We start from the raw sequence: 18679 nt of genomic DNA on the forward strand, positions 1-18679 counted from the left end.
GCGGGACACGGGGACAGACAGCGGGACAGACGGACAGGGACAGACAGCGGGACAGGCAGGGGGACAGGGACAGACAGGGGGACACAGGGACAGACAGGGGGACACGAAGGCAAAGAGGGATCGGGAGCGGCCGCTCCGAGCGCCCCCCACATTCCGCTGGAAACTCGGGACCCCCAAAATTCCTTCAATCCCGAGATTCCCGAACTTTTATATCCCGGATTTTAGGGAGGGATTGAAAGGATCGGGAGCGGCCGCACTCCCAAGGTCTCGCATCCCGCCGGGAGCTCGGAATTCCCGAAATTCCTTAGAGCCCGAGATTCCCGAGCCTTTAGCCCGGATTTCAGTGAGGATCGAAGGCTCCGCATCCCACTGGAAACTGGGAATTCCCGAACTTTATCCCGGATTTTAGGGAGCATTGAAGGAAACTCGGCATTCCCAGGGTTGGGAATGGGTTGAAAAATATTCCAGAGGAATTCAAAATTCCCCGGGGCGGCCGCTCCGCCTTTTCCCGGAATCCCGAATCCCTGGGAAATGCGATCCCGGACAACCTTTGGCCCTTTCCCGTTCCTGAGGAATTTTCCCGGCTGGATTTTGCCCTGGGATTGTCCCTCTGGGAGCAGCCGGGACACGCCCGGGAATGGGAACAGGGAATGCTCCAGCCGGGGAAAAACAAAACAAAAATAAAAATAAAATAAAATGGGGGGAAAAAGGAAATTCTTTATTCCAGAATCCCCAGGAATAAAAGCGATTTTCCAAACTTCTCCATGCTCCCAAAAATCCCTTCCTTAAATCCTGGGGAGCTCCGGGTTAGGAATTCCTGGGAAAAGGTGGATCCAGGAGTGACCTCAATACCTGGAGAGCTGCCAGGCTTTCTATCAGCATTTCCCAATTTTCCCAAAATTCCCGGATAAACCACCTCCCCATCCCCCATTTTGGAATAACGCTTGAGTCTGCAATTAAAAAAATTAACAAAGAATCATATCAAGCATCCAAAAAAAAAAAAAAAAAAAAAAAAAAGGAACAAAATCCAGGTTTTTTTTCCCTGAAAATCCTTGGAAAAAAAAACAAGCACCAGGGCAGACTCCCACCCTAAAAAAAATAAAAAATTATCCCTCTCTTCCCAAACAAATCCCAAGGATTAAACCTAAGGAACAAACAAGTTTGATTTTATTTACAGAACTCTGTGAAGAAAATTCGTATTTCCAGAAGTTTTTTTTGTTGTTTTTTTGTTTTTTATCTTTTTAGGACAATAAAATCCAACAGGATTTTTCCAAAGCGCGGTGCTGGAATTATTATTATTATTATTTTTTTTTTTGGTTGGATTTTTTCCAAAAGTGTGGCTTTGGAATTTTGGGTCTTCGTCATCCCAAAGCACAGGAGGTGTTGGCAAAATCCCAGGGAAGGGAATAAATTCCCCCCTGGATCCTTCAAATCCTGGAATTCCCAATGGATCTGTGCCAGATCCGCTCATCCAGAGGCAAAACTGGAGGCACTGGTTCCCCAAATTCCTTAAAATCTCTTGGACCTGAGATTCCAAGATAAAAATCAAGGAATAAAATCCCCCACCCTCCCCCACTCCTGGAGCAGCACAAGATCTGCCATTGCCAAAAATCCCAAATTCCTTGGAATTGGAGTCTCCTGGGGGATTTTTGGGGCTGTTCCAAACCCTCCATGTGTGTCCCAAAACAAAAAAAAAAAAGCTGGGAAAGCTTTTCCATGGGGGAAGGAGGAGCTGTGATTCCCCAAAAAAAGCTGGATAACATCGGGGGGAAAAAAAAAAAAAAAAAAAAAAAGAGAGATGGATAATGAAGTTTGGGATAAGAATTCCCAGGAAATCTGTCGGGAAAAGCCCTCCTCAGTAGTAAGGTCGCCGTGGGTTGTTCTGTAGGGAGAAAAAAATATGGAAAAATCATCAGGATTGGGGATTTCATCCCAAAAAAATCAGCATCTGGATTCATTGGGAAAGCCACTGGAATGTGACATTTTTTCAGTTCCCCCCCCCCCAGTTTTGGCTGGAAAGGGAAAAGGGAAAACCCAAGCTTGGTTTTGTCCCCTGGAAAATGGCAATTCCAAGGAAAACATGGGATTCATGGAGAAGCCGGGTTTAACTGGGATAAAGATGGAAATAAAATCAGGATTCGAATAAAAAAAAACCAAAAAACAAAAAACAAAAAAAAAAAACTGGGAAGGAGAATTCTGCATCCAGGGAATTCTGGGAGGACGGTTCAGGATGAGGAGAGAATCCAAGAGGAATTTTCCAACTGCCAACATTCCCGGCATTCCCAGAGCTCCATCGACATTCCAGGGATTTGTCCCTGGGCCTGCCTGGGTTTGGGACATTCCCACTCCAGGGGATCCGGCCCTGCCCCGTTCCAGGGACTCTCTCTCATTATTAGCTCCATCCCATTCCCATTCCCAGCTCCAGTGGATCCATCCCATCCCATCCCATCCCATATCCCGATATATCCCGATATATCCCGACATATCCCGATATCCCGTACCAGCGGATTGGGCCGGAAGCGGTATGCCAGCCCTGATCCCCATATCCCGATATATCCCGATATATCCCGATATCCCGTACCAGGGGATTGGGCCGGAAGCGGTATGCCAGCCCTGATCCCCATATCCCGATATATCCCGATATATCCCGATATATCCCGATATCCCGTACCAGGGGATTGGGCCGGAAGCGGTATGCCAGCACTGATCCCCATATCCCGATATATCCCGATATATCCCGATATCCCGTACCAGCGGATTGGGCCGGAAGCGGTATGCCAGCCCTGATCCCCATATCCCGATATATCCCGATATATCCCGACATATCCCGATATCCCGTACCAGGGGATTGGGCCGGAAGCGGTATGCCAGCCCTGATCCCCATATCCCGATATATCCCGATATATCCCGATATATCCCGGTATCCCGTACCAGCGGATTGGGCCGGAAGCGGTATGCCAGCCCTGATCCCCATATCCCGATATATCCCGATATATCCCGATATCCCGTACCAGCGGATTGGGCCGGAAGCGGTATGCCAGCCCTGATCCCCATATCCCGATATATCCCGATATATCCCGATATCCCGTACCAGGGGATTGGGCCGGAAGCGGTATGCCAGCCCTGATCCCCATATCCCGATATATCCCGATATATCCCGGTATCCCGTACCAGCGGATTGGGCCGGAAGCGGTATGCCAGCCCTGATCCCCATATCCCGATATATCCCGATATATCCCGATATATCCCGATATATCCCGTACCAGCGGATTGGGCCGGAAGCGGTATGCCAGCCCTGATCCCCATATCCCGATATATCCCGATATATCCCGATATATCCCGATATCCCGTACCAGGGGATTGGGCCGGAAGCGGTATGCCAGCCCTGATCCCCATATCCCGATATATCCCGATATATCCCGATATATCCCGATATATCCCGTACCAGCGGATTGGGCCGGAAGCGGTATGCCAGCCCTGATCCCCATATCCCGATATATCCCGATATATCCCGGTATCCCGTACCAGCGGATTGGGCCGGAAGCGGTATGCCAGCATCATGCGTTTCCGGAAGGCCTCGTACTCGTCGTCCTCCTTGGTCAGCTCCGCCGGGCGCTCGATCCCGAATCCCGCCCCGTCCGTGGCCGTGGTGCCCCTGAGGAAAACCGGGAATGGGACGGCTCGGACGCCCCTGTGCCCTGGGAATTCCCATGGGAATTCTCCCCGAGACCTTCCTGGATCTCCTTCCCAAATCTGGGAATTCCCGCAGGAACTGTCCTCAAAACATTCCCACATCTCCTTCCCAAATCCCAGGAATTCTCACGGGAATTGTCACCCCAAAACGTTTTCAGATCTCCTTCCCAAATCTGGGAATTCTCCCCCTGAAACGTTCCCGGATCTCCTGCCCAAATCTGGGAATTCTCCCCCTGAAACATTCCTGGATCTCCTGCCCAAATCTGGGAATTCTCCCCCTGAAACGTTCCTGGATCTCCTGCCCAAATCTGGGAATTCTCCCCCTGAAACATTCCCAGATCTTCCCAAATCCCAGGAATTCCAATGGCAATTGTTCTTGAAACGTTCCCAGCTCTCCTTCCCAAATGCCAGGAATTCCAGCGGGAATTTTCCCTGACACTTCCCCGGATCTCCTGCCCAGACCTGGAACAATCCACAGGGACACTCACTTGCTGACAGGATTTTTAATTCCCTGTCCATCGGATCCCAATCCCTCTCCTTCCTTCCATCCCATTTTCATCAGCATTTGGTATCCGATGTTTTCCACTGTCAGCTTGAATTCCTTGTACTCGGAATAATCCGGCTCCCGGCCCTCCTGCAGCAGGAAAAAATGGGAATTTCTTATTCCATGGATCACAGGAGAAGGGGGAAAAGCAGCTCCACCCATCCCCCAAATTGGAATTTTTAGGAACGAACTGCCAGCATTTCCCAGGATTCCAGCCCTGAGGAGGGAATGAAGCTCCAACAGCTCTGGAATTCCAGGATTTTTCCTGGATCCAGCCTCAGATCTGGGTGTTTTTTTTTTTTTTTTTTTTTAAGGTTGAATCCCTGGGAACGTCAGACACTGTGTTGGAAAACAGGGATGGGGCAACTTCCAGGAATTCCAGGGTTTGGGAAGGACTGGGATGTGCTGGAGTTGCGGGCTGGGGTTTTGCACTGCCATAAAATCAGATGGAGAAAAATTCCCATTTTTTTCCCCCAGCTTGGTACTCACTGAGGAATCCAGTGGGAGGTTTGTCTGGAATTCCAGAAAAAACCCAAAGCGTGGAATTCCAGAGTGGAAAAGGACCTTAAAGCCCCTCCAGTCCTATGGGCAGGGATAAAATTCCCACGATCCCAGGATGCTCCAGACTTTCCTTGGACACTTCCAGGGATGGGCCAGCCACAGATCCTTTGGGAATTCTGCCCCATTCCCTCCCAGGGAAGGAATTTTTCCCAAATATTGCCCCATTTCCGTGCAAAGAGTGAGAATCTGTTCCCTTCTTTCCTTGTGGGAATGCCTGGAGCAAGGAGAGCCGGAGGAATTTTCCCCGCTGTGGGATGAGTCTGGAGCATTCCCAGAATCCCAGAAATCCTCACCTTGAGTGCCTTGAAGGTTTCCATGAATTTTTCCAGCTCGTCAGGAGGGAGGAAATCCCCGATGAAATGTTTCCCTCGGCCCATCTGGGTCAGCTGCTCCGCCCACTCTGGAAAAGCAGGAACAACACCGAGGTCATGGAAAATCCTTCTGGCATTTGTGCAGCATTCCAGGGATTGCTGGAGCACAGAAATTCCCAGGAATTCCCAGTGGGATCCTCACAGAAAACCATGGAGAGAACACTCATGGAGAATCCCTTGGGATTTCAAGGGGATTTGGATTCCAGCAGAATTCTGGAGCATAAAAATTCCCGGGAATTCCCAGTGGGATGCTCACTCTGCAAAACCACAGAGAATCCCTTGGGATTCATGGAGCATAAAAATTCCCAGGAACACCCAGTGAGATCTCTGGAAAACCATGGAGAATCCCTTGGGATTTGTGCAGCAACCCAGGGATTCCAGGAGGATTCTGGAGCACAAAACCAGCAAGATGTGCTCCCAGGGATGGAATTCCCTCTGGAATTCCCCAATTCCCAACTCATCCTGAGGTTTTGTCCATCTCCATGGTGCTCCCAGGGATGGAAATTCCCCATTCCCAGGGATGGAATTCCCAGCTCACCCCAGGTTTTGTCCATCTCCATGGTGCTCCCAGGGATGGAATTCCCCACCTCTGGAATTCCCCATTCCCAGCTCACCCCGGGTTTTGTCCATCTCCATGGTGCTCCCAGGGATGGAATTCCCTCTGGAATTCCCCATTCCCAGCTCACCCCGGGTTTTGTCCATCTCCACGGTGCTCCCAGGGATGGAATTCCCTCTGGAATTCCCCATTCCCAGCTCACCCCGGGTTTTGTCCATCTCCATGCGCCGCAGGCGGTGCTCCCAGGGATGGAATTCCCTCTGGAATTCCCCATTCCCAGCTCACCCCGGGTTTTGTCCATCTCCACGGTGCTCCCAGGGATGGAATTCCCCACCTCTGGAATTCCCCATTCCCAGCTCACCCCGGGTTTTGTCCATCTCCATGGTGCTCCCAGGGATGGAATTCCCTCTGGAATTCCCCATTCCCAGCTCACCCCGGGTTTTGTCCATCTCCATGGTGCTCCCAGGGATGGAATTCCCTCTGGAATTCCCCATTCCCAGCTCACCCCGGGTTTTGTCCATCTCCATGCGCCGCAGGCGGTGCTCCCAGGGATGGAATTCCCTCTGGAATTCCCCATTCCCAGCTCACCCCGGGTTTTGTCCATCTCCATGCGCCGCAGGCGGTGCTCCCAGGGATGGAATTCCCCACCTCTGGAATTCCCCATTCCCAGCTCACCCCGGGTTTTGTCCATCTCCATGGTGCTCCCAGGGATGGAATTCCCCACCTCTGGAATTCCCCATTCCCAGCTCACCCCGGGTTTTGTCCATCTCCACGGTGCTCCCAGGGATGGAATTCCCCACCTCTGGAATTCCCCATTCCCAGCTCACCCCGGGTTTTGTCCATCTCCATGCGCCGCAGGCGGTGCTCCCAGGGATGGAATTCCCCACCTCTGGAATTCCCCATTCCCAGCTCACCCCGGGTTTTGTCCATCTCCCTGCGGCGGTGCTCCCAGGGATGGAATTCCCCACCTCTGGAATTCCCCATTCCCAGCTCACCCCGGGTTTTGTCCATCTCCATGCGCCGCAGGCGGTGCTCCCAGGGATGGAATTCCCCACCTCTGGAATTCCCCATTCCCAGCTCACCCCGGGTTTTGTCCATCTCCATGCGCCGCAGGCGGTGCTCCCAGGGATGGAATTCCCCACCTCTGGAATTCCCCATTCCCAGCTCACCCCGGGTTTTGTCCATCTCCATGCGCCGCAGGCGGTGCTCCCAGGGATGGAATTCCCTCTGGAATTCCCCATTCCCAGCTCACCCCGGGTTTTGTCCATCTCCATGCGCCGCAGGCGGTGCTCCCAGGGATGGAATTCCCTCTGGAATTCCCCATTCCCAGCTCACCCCGGGTTTTGTCCATCTCCATGCGCCGCAGGCGGTGCTCCCAGGTCCCCAGCTCGCTGTCCACCTCCTCGTCGCTGTCGTAGCCGTGCTGGTGCTGCTGCAGCGCCCGCTCCCACAGCAGCTGCATCTCCTGCATCGCCCGCTTGTGCTTCATGATCATGTCGTACATCTGCTGCATCTGGGGGGGAAAAGCTCCTTTGGGATGTGGCACTTTGGGACTGGAAAGCTCCTTTGGGATGTGGCAGTTTGGGACTGGAAAGCTCCTTTGGGATGTGGCAGTTTGGGACTGGAAAGCTCCTTTGGGATGTGGCAGTTTGGGACTGGAAAGCTCCTTTGGGATGTGGCAGTTTGGGACTGGAAAGCTCCTTTGGGATTTGGCAGTTTGGGACTGGAAAGCTCCTTTGGGACTGGAAAGCTCCTTTGGGACTGGAAAGCTCCTTTGGGATTTGGCAGTTTGGGACTGGAATGCTCCTTTGGGATTTGGCAGTTTGGGACTGGAAAGCTCCTTTGGGATTTGGCAGTTTGGGACTGGAAAGCTCCTTTGGGATTTGGCAGTTTGGGACTGGAAAGCTCCTTTGGGATTTGGCAGTTTGGGACTGGAAAGCTCCTTTGGGATTTGGCAGTTTGGGACTGGAAAGCTCCTTTGGGATTTGGCAGTTTGGGACTGGAAAGCTCCTTTGGGACTGGAAAGCTCCTTTGGGATTTGGCAGTTTGGGACTGGAAAGCTCCTTTGGGATTTGGCATTTTAGGATTGGAGAGGTCCTTATCCCCCAAACCCTCTGCTATTCCCAGGGATTCCACGATGGAAAGATCCTTGTGGCTCCCACAAGATGGAATTTGGGGAGGGGGTGAGGATTTTTTGGGAATCACCTCCTGCTGCTCCTTCAGCTGCTTCTTCTGGGCCTCGGAGAGCTCCGTGACTCCCACCAATCCCACAGGTTTGCCCTTCTCATATCCCAGACCCTTCAGGTCCTGAACTGCAAGGAAAAAAAAAAAAAACAGGGAAAAAAACCTTTGGAAAAACAGGGAAAAAAAAAAAAAAAGCAAACAAACCAAAACACCAAATCCCAGCTTGGGAAGCACTTTTAGGATCATCCCATTTTTCCTTTCCTTATCCCAGCCTGGCTGTGGGTGATTCCAGGGATGGGGTGTTGCCATTCCCAGGAAATTTAAGGAATTTTGGAATTTTAGGATCTATCTGGAGGGATTTGGGAATCACAGGAGTGGGAAAAATCAGTGGGAAGCAGCTCCTTCCTTGCCAGCTCTGAGAATTCCCAAAATCTGCTTTAAAAATCCTCTTTTTTTTTTTTTCCCCATAGGAATTCCCTCTTCAGGCAAGGCCAAACCAGCTCAAAAAACTGGGAATTAATCCTGATTTTACGGAACTCACAAATTTCTTGTTTTTCCTTAGGAATTCTCTGCTCAGGTGAAGCCAAACCAGCCCAAAAAGCAGGAATTAATAATCCAGGAGCTACTCCTGAATTCCCAGAACTCTCCACAGCAGCTTTATCCCAAAAACCCCAAACAAACAAAAAAAAAAAAACAAAACAAAAAAAAAAAAAAAAAAAAAACCACAAAAAAAACCAACAGAAATCCCAAAAAAGCCCCCCAAAAACACAAAAAAACCCAAAACAAAAAAAAAAATCCATCAAAAACCCCCATAAAACCTCCAACCAACCAAAAAAACCCAAAAAACAAAAAAACCCAATCAACCAAAAAAACACAAAAAACCCAAAACAAAAAAACACCCCAAAGCAAACAAAAAAACAAAAACAACCCAAAACCCAAAACCCCCCCAAAACTAAAAAAAAAACCTAAAAAAAAACCCTAAAGAAAAAAAACTAAAGAAAACAAACAAAAAAACCCCAAAAACCAAACAAAAAAACCCCAAAAAACCAAACAAAAAAAACCCCAAAAAACCAAACAAAAAAAACCCCAAAAAACCAAACAAAAAAAAAACCCCAAAAAACCAAACAAAAAAAAAACCCCAAAAACCAAACAAAAAAACCAAAAAACCACCCAAAACCAAACCAAAAAAACCCCAAAAACCAACCAAAAAAAATAATCAAAAACAAACAAAAAAAACCAACCAAAACCAAACAAAAAAAAAAAAAACCAAAACCATACCAAAACAAACAAACAAAAAAAAAAAAACCAAAACCAAACCAAAAAAAAAAAAAAAAAAACCCAAAATAGAAAAAAAATAAAATTAAGGAAAAAAAATCCCAAAAAACCAAACCCAAAAGAACCAGGACTGACAGCAGAGAGATTCCTGGGGAAAACTGATCCGTGTCCATCTCAGGAAACCCAAAACCACTCTGCAACCACCCGAAATCGACCCCAAAAAAAAAAACAAACCCAAAAAATCCCCACAAGGCCCCAATCCCTGGGGACCGAGGGCGACTCCACGGGGGCGCTCACCCGAGAGGGCCGAGGGGGAATCCAGCTGCTGCGCCAGCTGTGCCAGGGGCAGCTCCACCTTCTCCTCCTCCGGCCCCCAGCGGCTCTTCCTCTTCTTCTTGGAGCTGCCCGGGCCGGGATTGGGGAGCCCCGAGGGATTGGGGAGCCCCGAGGGATTGGGGAGCCCCGAGGGATTGGGGAGCCCCGAGGGATTGGGGAGCCCCGAGGGATTGGGGGCCGCGGCTGGATTTGGGATTGGGGTGGGATTTGGGATTGGGGTGGGATTTGAGGCTGGTTGATCCGGAGGGGAGGTGGAGGATGAGGATGGGGAAGGAGAGGCCGAGGGAATGGGGAGAGCGGCGGGAATAACGGGAAGGGCTGGAGGAGGAGGAGGAGGAGGGATGGGAACGGGGAGAGGGAGAGGGGAGGGAAGGGGATGAGGAGGGAAGCACAGAGGGGAGGGAGAGGCCTCGGGGCTGCTTTTCCGTTTGAGGCCGGGTTCTCCGGGAAAAGGGGGATTCCCGGGAAAAGGGGGATTCCCGGGAAAAGGGGGATTCCCGGGAAAAGGGGGATTCCCGGGAAAAGGGGCGGTGCCCCGGGCCCTGCGGAACTCCTCGAGCTTCTGGCGGTAGTAGCGGTGCCCTTTGCTGTGGGGCTCGTACAGGAACCTGCGAACAACGGGAATTCCTCAGCCGGGAATGCTCACAGCATTCCCAGAGCATTCCCAGCTCTCCAGGGCTGGGATCCAGCTGTGGAATTCCTGCCTGGAATGCTCAGAGCATTCCCACAACATTCCCGACTCTCCAGCTCCACTCAAAGAGCTCAGATCCTCAGCTGGGAATTCTAGCCTGGAATACCCAGAGCATTCCCAGCTCTGCAGGGCTGGGATCCAGCACAGTTTTCCCAGGAATTTTCCTTCCTGCAATTCCCAGAGCATTCCCAGCTCTGCAGGGCTGGGATCCAGCACAGTTTTCCCAGGAATCTTCCTTCCTGCAATTCCCAGAGCATTCCCAGCTCTCCAGCACCATCCCGTGTATCCCTGCAGCCAGTGCAGCTTCCACTGTCCCAGTAAACCCACAACTCCCACGACTTTACCTGGGAATCGGAATTCCCTGGGAAACAACCCCAAAAAAGAGGAATTTTGCCCACCTGAAGGCAGGGATCTCCCTGTTGTATCCCAAATCTGAGCCCCTCAACTCCTGGCACCCTGTCCCAGGAAGTCCAGAATTCCCATGACTTTCCCTGGGAATTCCCTGGGAATTTATCCAAAAAAAAAAAAAAAAAAAAAAAGAGGAATTTTTCCCACCTGAAGGCAGGGATCTCCCTGTTGTATCCCAAATCTGAGCCCCTCAACTCCTGGCACCCTGTCCCAGTAAACCCAGAATTCCCAAGACTTTCCCTGGGAATTTATCCCAAAAAAAAGAGGAATTTTGCCCACCTGAAGGCAGGGTTCTCCCTGTTGTTCTGCAGGGCAATGGCCTCCACCTCAGGCCCCCCAGCAGCCACGAACTGCGCCAGCTTCTCCGCAGAGTTCCGCGTCTCCTGGTCGGCTGGGGGGGAAACTTTAGGCAGGGATTAGTCCTGGGCCCAGCTCACCCCAGCCCAGCCTAACCCGGCCTAAGGACCCCAGTGAGGCCTAAAGGTGGGTTTAAAGGAGGAGAAGTGGTACAAAAACAGTTAAATGGTATAAAAGGATCAGGTTAAACTCAGGTTTGGGGAGCAGGGGTGGGGTCTAACCCAGCCTAAGGACACCAGTGAGGCCTAAAGCCAGGTTTAAATGGGGGAGAAATGGTATAAAAACAGTTAAATGGTATAAAAGGATCAGGTTAAACTCAGGTTTAGGGGAGCAGGGGTGGGGTCTAACCCAGCCTAAGAACACCAGTGAGGCCTAAAGCCAGGTTTAAATGAGGGAGAAGTGGTATAAAAACTGTTAAATGGCATAAAAGGATCAGGTTAAACTCAGGTTTGGGGTCTAACCCAGCCTAAGGACACCAGTGAGGCCTAAAGCCAGGTTTAAATGGGGGAGAAATGGTATAAAAACTGTTAAATGGTATAAAAGGATCAGGTTAAACTCAGGTTTGGGGTCTAATCCAGCCTAAGCATCCCAATAAAGCCTAAAGCCAGGTTTAAATGGGGGAGAAACTGTACAAAATCAGTTAAATGGTATAAAAGGATCAGATTAAACTCAGGTTTGGGGTCTAACCCAGCCTAAGGACACCAGTGAGGCCTAAAGCCAGGTTTAAATGGGGGAGAAATGGTATAAAAACAGTTAAATGGTATAAAAGGATCAGGTTAAACTCAGGTTTAGGGGAGCAGGGGTGGGGTCTAACCCAGCCTAAGGACACCAGTGAGGCCTAAAGCCAGGTTTAAATGAGGGAGAAATGGTATAAAAACTGTTAAATGGTATAAAAGGATCAGGTTAAACTCAGGTTTGGGGTCTAACCCAGCCTAAGAACACCAGTGAGGCCTAAAGCCAGGTTTAAATGAGGGAGAAATGGTATAAAAACTGTTAAATGGTATAAAAGGATCAGGTTAAACTCAGGTTTGGGGTCTAATCCAGCCTAAGCATCCCAATAAAGCCTAAAGCCAGGTTTAAATGGGGGAGAAACTGTACAAAATCAGTTAAATGGTATAAAAGGATCAGATTAAACTCAGGTTTGGGGTCTAACCCAGCCTAAGGACCCCAGTGAGGCCTAAAGCCAGGTTTAAATGGGGGAGGAATGGTACAAAAACAGTTAAATGGTATAAAAGGATCAGGTTAAACTCAGGTTTGGGGTCTAACCCAGCCTAAGGACACCAGTGAGGCCTAAAGCCAGGTTTAAATGGGGGAGAAATGGTATAAAAACAGTTAAATGGTACAAAAACATCAGGTTTGGGGAGCAGGTATTAGAAATATTAGAGACAAATTATTTATATATAAAACAAGTTATTATATATAAAATACAAAAATTATTATAATTAGAAAAATTAGAGATAAAGCAGCTTTGGGTCCCCAAATCCCAAATTTTCCAGGCACTTTTCCATAGGATTACAGCACCTGGAATTACCCAATTATAAATTTTATATTTTTTCCTGACTCGGGTATTTTCCCATAGGATTAAACCACCTGGATTTATCCATATTGAAGGATTTTGCCCCTGAATTACCCAGGAACAACAGAAAATCCTTTGGAAAACTCCACTTTCCTGTAATCCCATTATTTCTTGTCCTCTCACTGCACCCCTGGAGGCTGTTCCAGGGAAAATTCCCTCTGGAAAATCCCAAATCTCACCTGGAAAAAGGTGGCTACACCAATCCCCAAATTCTTATTTGGAACAAATGCAACAAAAACTGAGGGGGGAGGGGGGGGGGAAATTTCCCTTTTCTTAAATTTTCAGTGCTGGAGAATTATTTTTGAATATTTTTGACAACTACAAGGAAAATCCCATTCAAAATCTCAGGAATATTTTGGGAATCCACATTTTTGGCACAAGGATTTGATTCTTCTTCCAGCTGGGAATTTTCTTTCCAGGCACAAAAATTTCCATCCCAGTCCCAAATAAATCCCAAATTTCCTTCGTGCTGTTCCCATTCCCCAGATTTTAGTGGGAATTACCTTTTTGGGAAGAGGCTGCCTGGGAATTTTGATTTTCTTTCCTTATTTCTGCCACTTTCTTTCTGTAGTAAAGGAATTCCCTGCTGTTCTTATCATGCAAAAACCTGGAAAAAGAGATTAAAAAAAAAAAAAAAGAGGAATAATTATCCAAATATTGATATTCTGGGATAGGAACAGCTCTAATTCCCACATGGAAAAAATGGAGAAATTACTGAGAATGCACCTAAAACATGGAATTAGAATCTGGAGTTTCAATCCAAGGATTTGCATCCAAATTTTTGTTGCTTGAAGGGAAATTATGGAGGAATCCTCTGCCCACCAGTGCTGGCATTAAAAAAAACTTTTCACCCCTGTCAAGTCCAAACTTTTCCTTCCTCAAATCCAAACTTCTCCCCCTCAAATTCCAAATTTTCCCCCTCACAGGGAAGAACAATGAACCCAAACTTTCCCCCCACCTCAAATTCCAAACCTTACCCTTACAAATTCTAAACTTTCCCTCTCACAGGAAAAACAATGAACCCAAACTTTCCCCTCCTCAAATCCAAACTTTTCCCCCTCCTCAAATTCCAAATTTTCCCCCTCACAGGAAGAACAATGAACCCAAACTTTTCCCCCTCAGGGAAAAACAATGAACCCAAATTTTCCACCCTCAAATTCCAAATTTTCCCCCTCACAGTGAAGAACAATGATCTCAAACATTTCTCCCTCCTCAAAATCCAAACATTTCCCCCTCACAGGGAAGAACAACGAACCCAAACTTTTCTCCCCCTCAAATCCAAACTTTTCCTTCTCTGGGAAAAACAACAAACCCAAATTTTTCTCCCCCTCAAATCCAAAATCTTCCCCCCCCTTCAAACCCAAACTTTTCCCCTCCTCAAGGAACAACAACAACCCCAAACTTTTCCCCCTCAGGGAAAAACAATGAACTCAAATCTTCCCCCCCCCTTCAAACCCAAACCTTTCCCCCCTCCTCAAGGAACAACAACGACCCCCAAACATTCCCCCCCCTCACAGGGAACACTCCCCAAACCCCATCCCTACCTTTCCCCCCTTTCCTTGGCAACAAACCCGACCCCAAACTCACGAAAAAGCAGGATTATCCTTGTAGTCCTCCATGGCGACCTTCTCGAGCTCGGGGCCGCCCTCAGCCACGAACCTGGCCAGCTTTTCCACCACCTGCCGTGTCTCCGAGTCCTCTGGGGGCAAAACTTTAAGGAGGCTGTCAGTACTTGGGGTTCAACTTCCCCCCAAACGGGAAACAGGGAATTACTGCCGAAAAGCACGGAGCAGACACATGGGAATATGGGAAGAGAAAGGATGAAATGGGGCACGTAGTTGTAGAAAGGTGTTTTCACATCATAATTGCTGGGGTTTTTTTTTATGGGGTCTCTGAGGTTTTTTTTTCCCCGTGGGGTTTCTATAGATTTGGAGTCTGAGGTGGGGTTAAAGCTCATCCCATTCCCGTGTTTTCTGCTGTCCCAAAGTTTCCTTGGATACCTCCAGGGCAGTCACAGCTGCTCTGGGAATTGCAGCCCAGTCCCTCCTCACTCTCCCAGACAGGAAATTCCTTCCCAAAATCTCACAGCCATTCCCTGTGTCCTGCTCTCCCCCCCCCCCCCCCATTTCTAATCCCAAATTCCTCTCCAGCTGTCCTGGAGCCCCTTTAGCCTCTGGAAGCAGCTCCAAGGTTTCCCTGGTCTAGGACCAGAACCTCAGTCCCATTCCCTACTGGGCCTGAGGGAATCCTGACCTCACTGAACCCCCATCCCAGGACCTGAACCCCAATCCCATTCCCTACTGGGCCTGAGGGAATCCTGAACCCCAATCCCAGGACCTGAACCCCAATCCCATTCCCTACTGGGCCTGAGGGAATCCTGAACCCCAATCCCAGGACCTGAACCCCAATCCCATTCCCTACTGGGCCTGAGGGAACCCTACCCCCACTGAACCCCTATCCCAGGACGGGCACTCCCAACTCCAGCCCCAGAGCAGGAGCTGCCACTGACCTTTGATTTCCAACCATTGCTCATAATCCTCCTCCTCATCCTCATCTGGGGCCTGGAAGACGCTGAGGCGGCTCAGGACAGGGCTGGGTTTGGGATGGGAGAGGCTCCGGGCCTGGAGCATTCGGCTCAGGGCCTGGCCCGGCCGCTTCCCCAGCAGCGCCGGCTTCTTCCCGGCCTGTGGGGCTGGGGCACTCCCAGAGCTGTTGGGGGCATTTGGGGCAGTTTCTGTGGAGAAAAGGAAGGCAAATTATTCTTGGGAATCCTAAGTTTGGTGTGGGAACAGCTCTGGGCCTGCCCCGGCTACTCCTTCCAGGGGTTTGGGGCTGGGGAACTCCCTGAGCTGTTGGAGAGATTTGGGGCGGTTTCTGTGGAGAAAATTAAGAGAAAAGAGTTCTGGGGAATCCTGGGTTTGGGATGGGGCATTCCCAGAGCTGTCTGAGGGATTTGAGGCAGTTTCTGTGGAGAAAGAAAGAGAAATGATTCTTGGAAATCTCAGCTTTGGGTTGGGAGAGGCTCCAGGCCTGCCCCGGCTGCTTCTTCCCTGGGTTTGGGATGGGGCATTCCCAGAGTTGTCTGAGGAATATGGGGCAGTTTTTGAGGGGAGAATGAAAAGAAAAGAGTTCCTGGGAATCCTGGGTTTGGGATGGGGCATTCCCGGAGTTGTCTGAGGAATATGGGGCAGTTTCTGAGGGGAGAATGAAGAGAAATTATTCTTGGGGATCCCAAGTTTGGTGTGGGAAAGGCTGTGGGCCTGCCAAAGCCACTTCTTCCCAAGGTTTGGGGCTGGGGCATTCCCAGAGCTGTTGGGGGCATTTGGGGCAGTTTCTGTAGAGAGAAGGAAGAGAAATTATTCTCAGGAATCTTGGGCTTGGGTTGGAAGAGTCTCCCGGCCTGCCCTGGCTCCTTCTTCCCAGGGTTTGGAGCTGGGGCATTCCCAGAGTTGTTGGGATTTGAGGCAGTTTCTGAGGAGGAAAAATGAAGGGGACAGAGTTCCTGAGAATCCCAGATGTGGTCTGGGAAAGCAAGGACCTACCAGCATTGGATTTTTCCTTCTGGAGCTTCAGGAATTGCTGCAGGAAGCTCCCATCGTTCACAAACTTGTTGGACACAGAGGCCTCGCTCTCGGAGCCATCATCACTGAGCAGGGACAGGAAAACAGGAGCTGGAACTTTGGAGCTTCCTGGCCCTTCCCATGTGGGATTCAGCACAGGAAAAACTCCTAGAATTGGGAACTTCTCTCACCTACCACTGAATTCTCAAAAGAACCCCCAGTCTCCCTCCTCCTCCGTTAAAATTGGGATTTCCCTCCCCCTGCTCCATTAAAACTGGCATTAACCTTCCCTGCTCAGTTAAAATAACGATTTTCCTCCCCCTGCTCCACCAAAACTGGGATTTTCCTTCCTTCACTAAAATCACGATTTTCCTCCCTCTGCTCCACCAAAACTGGGATTTTCCTTCTTTCCTTCCTCAAAATCACGATTTTCCTCCCTCTGCTCCACCAAAACTGGGATTTTCCTTCATTAAAATCACGATTTTCCTCCCTGTGCTCCCCTTCCCAACCCTCCCCAGCCCCATTTGCGGGCAGCCAGGAGCCCGGCATTCCCGGGATCCCCTCGTACTCTCCGAGCAGCGGGAGCTGCGGGATGCTCAGGGAATTCTGCCGCGCCTGCTGCTCCAGCCTGGCCTCGATTTCCCGTTTTTTCTGGGCGATCAGCTCCTCCTGCTGCAAGATGTTCACACTCGTCTTGGCCGACTTGGATTGGGACACGCCGAACCACCGGCTCGCCTTCCCTGAGGGAAAAGGGTGGGAATTAGCACGGGAATTGTCCGGAATTCCCTGAGGGAAAAGGGTGGGAATTAGCACGGGAATTGTCCGGAATTCCCTGAGGGAAAACGAGGGAATTAGCACGGGAATTGTCCGGAATTCCCTGAGGGAAAACGAGGGAATTAGCATGGGAATTGTCCGGAATTCCCTGAGGGAAAACGAGGGAATTAGCATGGGAATTGTCCGGAATTCCCTGAGGGAAAAGGGACGGGAATTAGCATGGGAATTGTCCGGAATTCCCTGAGGGAAAAGGGACGGGGAATTAGCATGGGAATTGTCCGGAATTCCCTGAGGGAAAACGAGGGAATTAGCATGGGAATTGTCCGGAATTCCCTGAGGGAAGAGCTAGCATGGGAATTCTCAGGAATCAGGGGTGCATTCCCCGTAGGATAAAGGGTGAGAATTAACAGGGATAGTCCCAAATCAAGGGGATCATTCCCTGAGGGAAAAAGGCAGGAATTAACAGGGATCATCCCAAATCAAGGGGGGCATTCCCTGTGGGAAAGAGCTAGGAATAAAAAGGGATAATCCCAAACCAAGGGGCTCGTTCCCTGAGGGAAAAAAGTGGGAATTAACAGGGTTCATCCCAAATCCAGGGTATCGTTCCCTGATGGAAAAAGGCAGGAATTAACAGGAATCAGTCTGGATCCATGGGCTCATCCCCTGAGGAAAAAGGGTGGGATTTAGTAAGAATCATCCCAAATCAAGGCTTACATTCCTTGAGGGAAAAAGGTGGGATTAGAGTAGGACCTTCTGAATTCAGCTTCCCTGTGAGAAAAGAAGGGAAATTAATGGGGAAACCATCCCAAATCAGGGCTCCTATTTCCTAAAGGAAAAGAAGAGAGATTAACACAGAGATCATCCCAAATCAAGACACACTCTCCCTGTCGGAAAAGAGAAGGAATAAACTATAGGCTCTTCCCAAACTCAACTTCTCTATAGAAAAAAGGAGAAAAAAAAAATCAACAGTGTGGTCTCCACAAACCACCAGCTCAGGTCTCCTAAGGGAAAAGAGAGAGGGAATGAACAGTTGAGCTTCCTGTGGGAAAAGGAGAGGAAAAATCAAGAGTGGAGCCTCCCGGAACTACCGGCTCTGATTCCCTGTGGAAAAAGAGGAGGAAAAATAACGGGGAGACCATCTGGGACCCCAGGCTCGGCTTTGCTGTGGGAAAAGGGAGGAAAACGAACAGAGGAGCCATTCCATACCAGCAGCCCGGCTTCCCTACGGGAAAGCGAGCCGGGAACGAAGGCGGGGATCCATCCCGAACACCCAGCTCCGCTCCGCAGCGGGAAAAACAGAGGGGAATTTAACGGGGGAGGGCTCCCCCAGCCCCCGACTCTGCCGGCACACCCTCACCCCCCGCTCCCGGAGCCCCGGAGGCGGTAGAGGCGAGCCGGGGGAAGGTAGCGAGGCGGGAGGAGCGGAGCAGAGCCCCGGGAGAGCCGGGACAGAGCCGGGAGCGGCGGGAGCCACCCGGGCCGGGCCGTACCTGGCGCATCCCTGTGGTTGTCCATTTTGGAGCCCCCCCGTCCCAGCGTGCCCCGCGCCGGGCGCGCCGCGCCGGAGCCGCCCCGCCGCAAGCGCCCCTGGGAGTTGTAGTCCCTCGTGGGGGCCATCCCGCCGCTCTCCCCGCTCCTCCCGCCGCACCGAGCCCAGCTCGGGGGTGGCAGAACCGCCCAGCTCTGACGGCTCCGCCGCTACGGTCGTTCCCCGCTTTGTCCCACGTCCTGTCCGTGCGAAAGGGCGGACTACAACTCCCATCTCCCCTCCGCGCCTGAGGCGATCGGACTCC

The 18679-nt window shown here is 50.4% G+C and overlaps 1 protein-coding gene across 2 annotated transcripts; it reads right to left on the bottom strand.

The window, feature by feature from the left end:
* Positions 1-84: 84 nt before the first annotated feature.
* On the bottom strand, positions 85-18401 carry SUGP1 (SURP and G-patch domain containing 1). 2 transcript variants are annotated; one of them, XM_062510120.1, is made up of 15 exons: positions 18377-18401; positions 16681-16852; positions 16095-16198; positions 15062-15286; positions 14140-14263; positions 13056-13159; positions 10899-11022; positions 9818-10128; positions 9482-9592; positions 7931-8037; positions 7061-7238; positions 5092-5198; positions 4182-4327; positions 3526-3655; positions 85-1882 (listed from the first exon to the last, which is right to left on the bottom strand). In XM_062510120.1, the coding sequence occupies exons 1-15, from the start codon at positions 18399-18401 to the stop codon at positions 1856-1858; spliced, it is 1995 nt and encodes a 664-aa protein (XP_062366104.1). In that variant the 3' UTR covers positions 85-1855. The 2 variants fall into 2 exon arrangements, with proteins under 2 accessions (XP_062366104.1, XP_062366103.1); XM_062510119.1 differs by having other exon boundaries at positions 9482-10128.
* Positions 18402-18679: the final 278 nt, after the last annotated feature.

This window comes from Cinclus cinclus, chromosome 28 (assembly GCF_963662255.1).
Source record: "Cinclus cinclus chromosome 28, bCinCin1.1, whole genome shotgun sequence".
Taxonomy (NCBI): domain Eukaryota; kingdom Metazoa; phylum Chordata; class Aves; order Passeriformes; family Cinclidae; genus Cinclus; species Cinclus cinclus.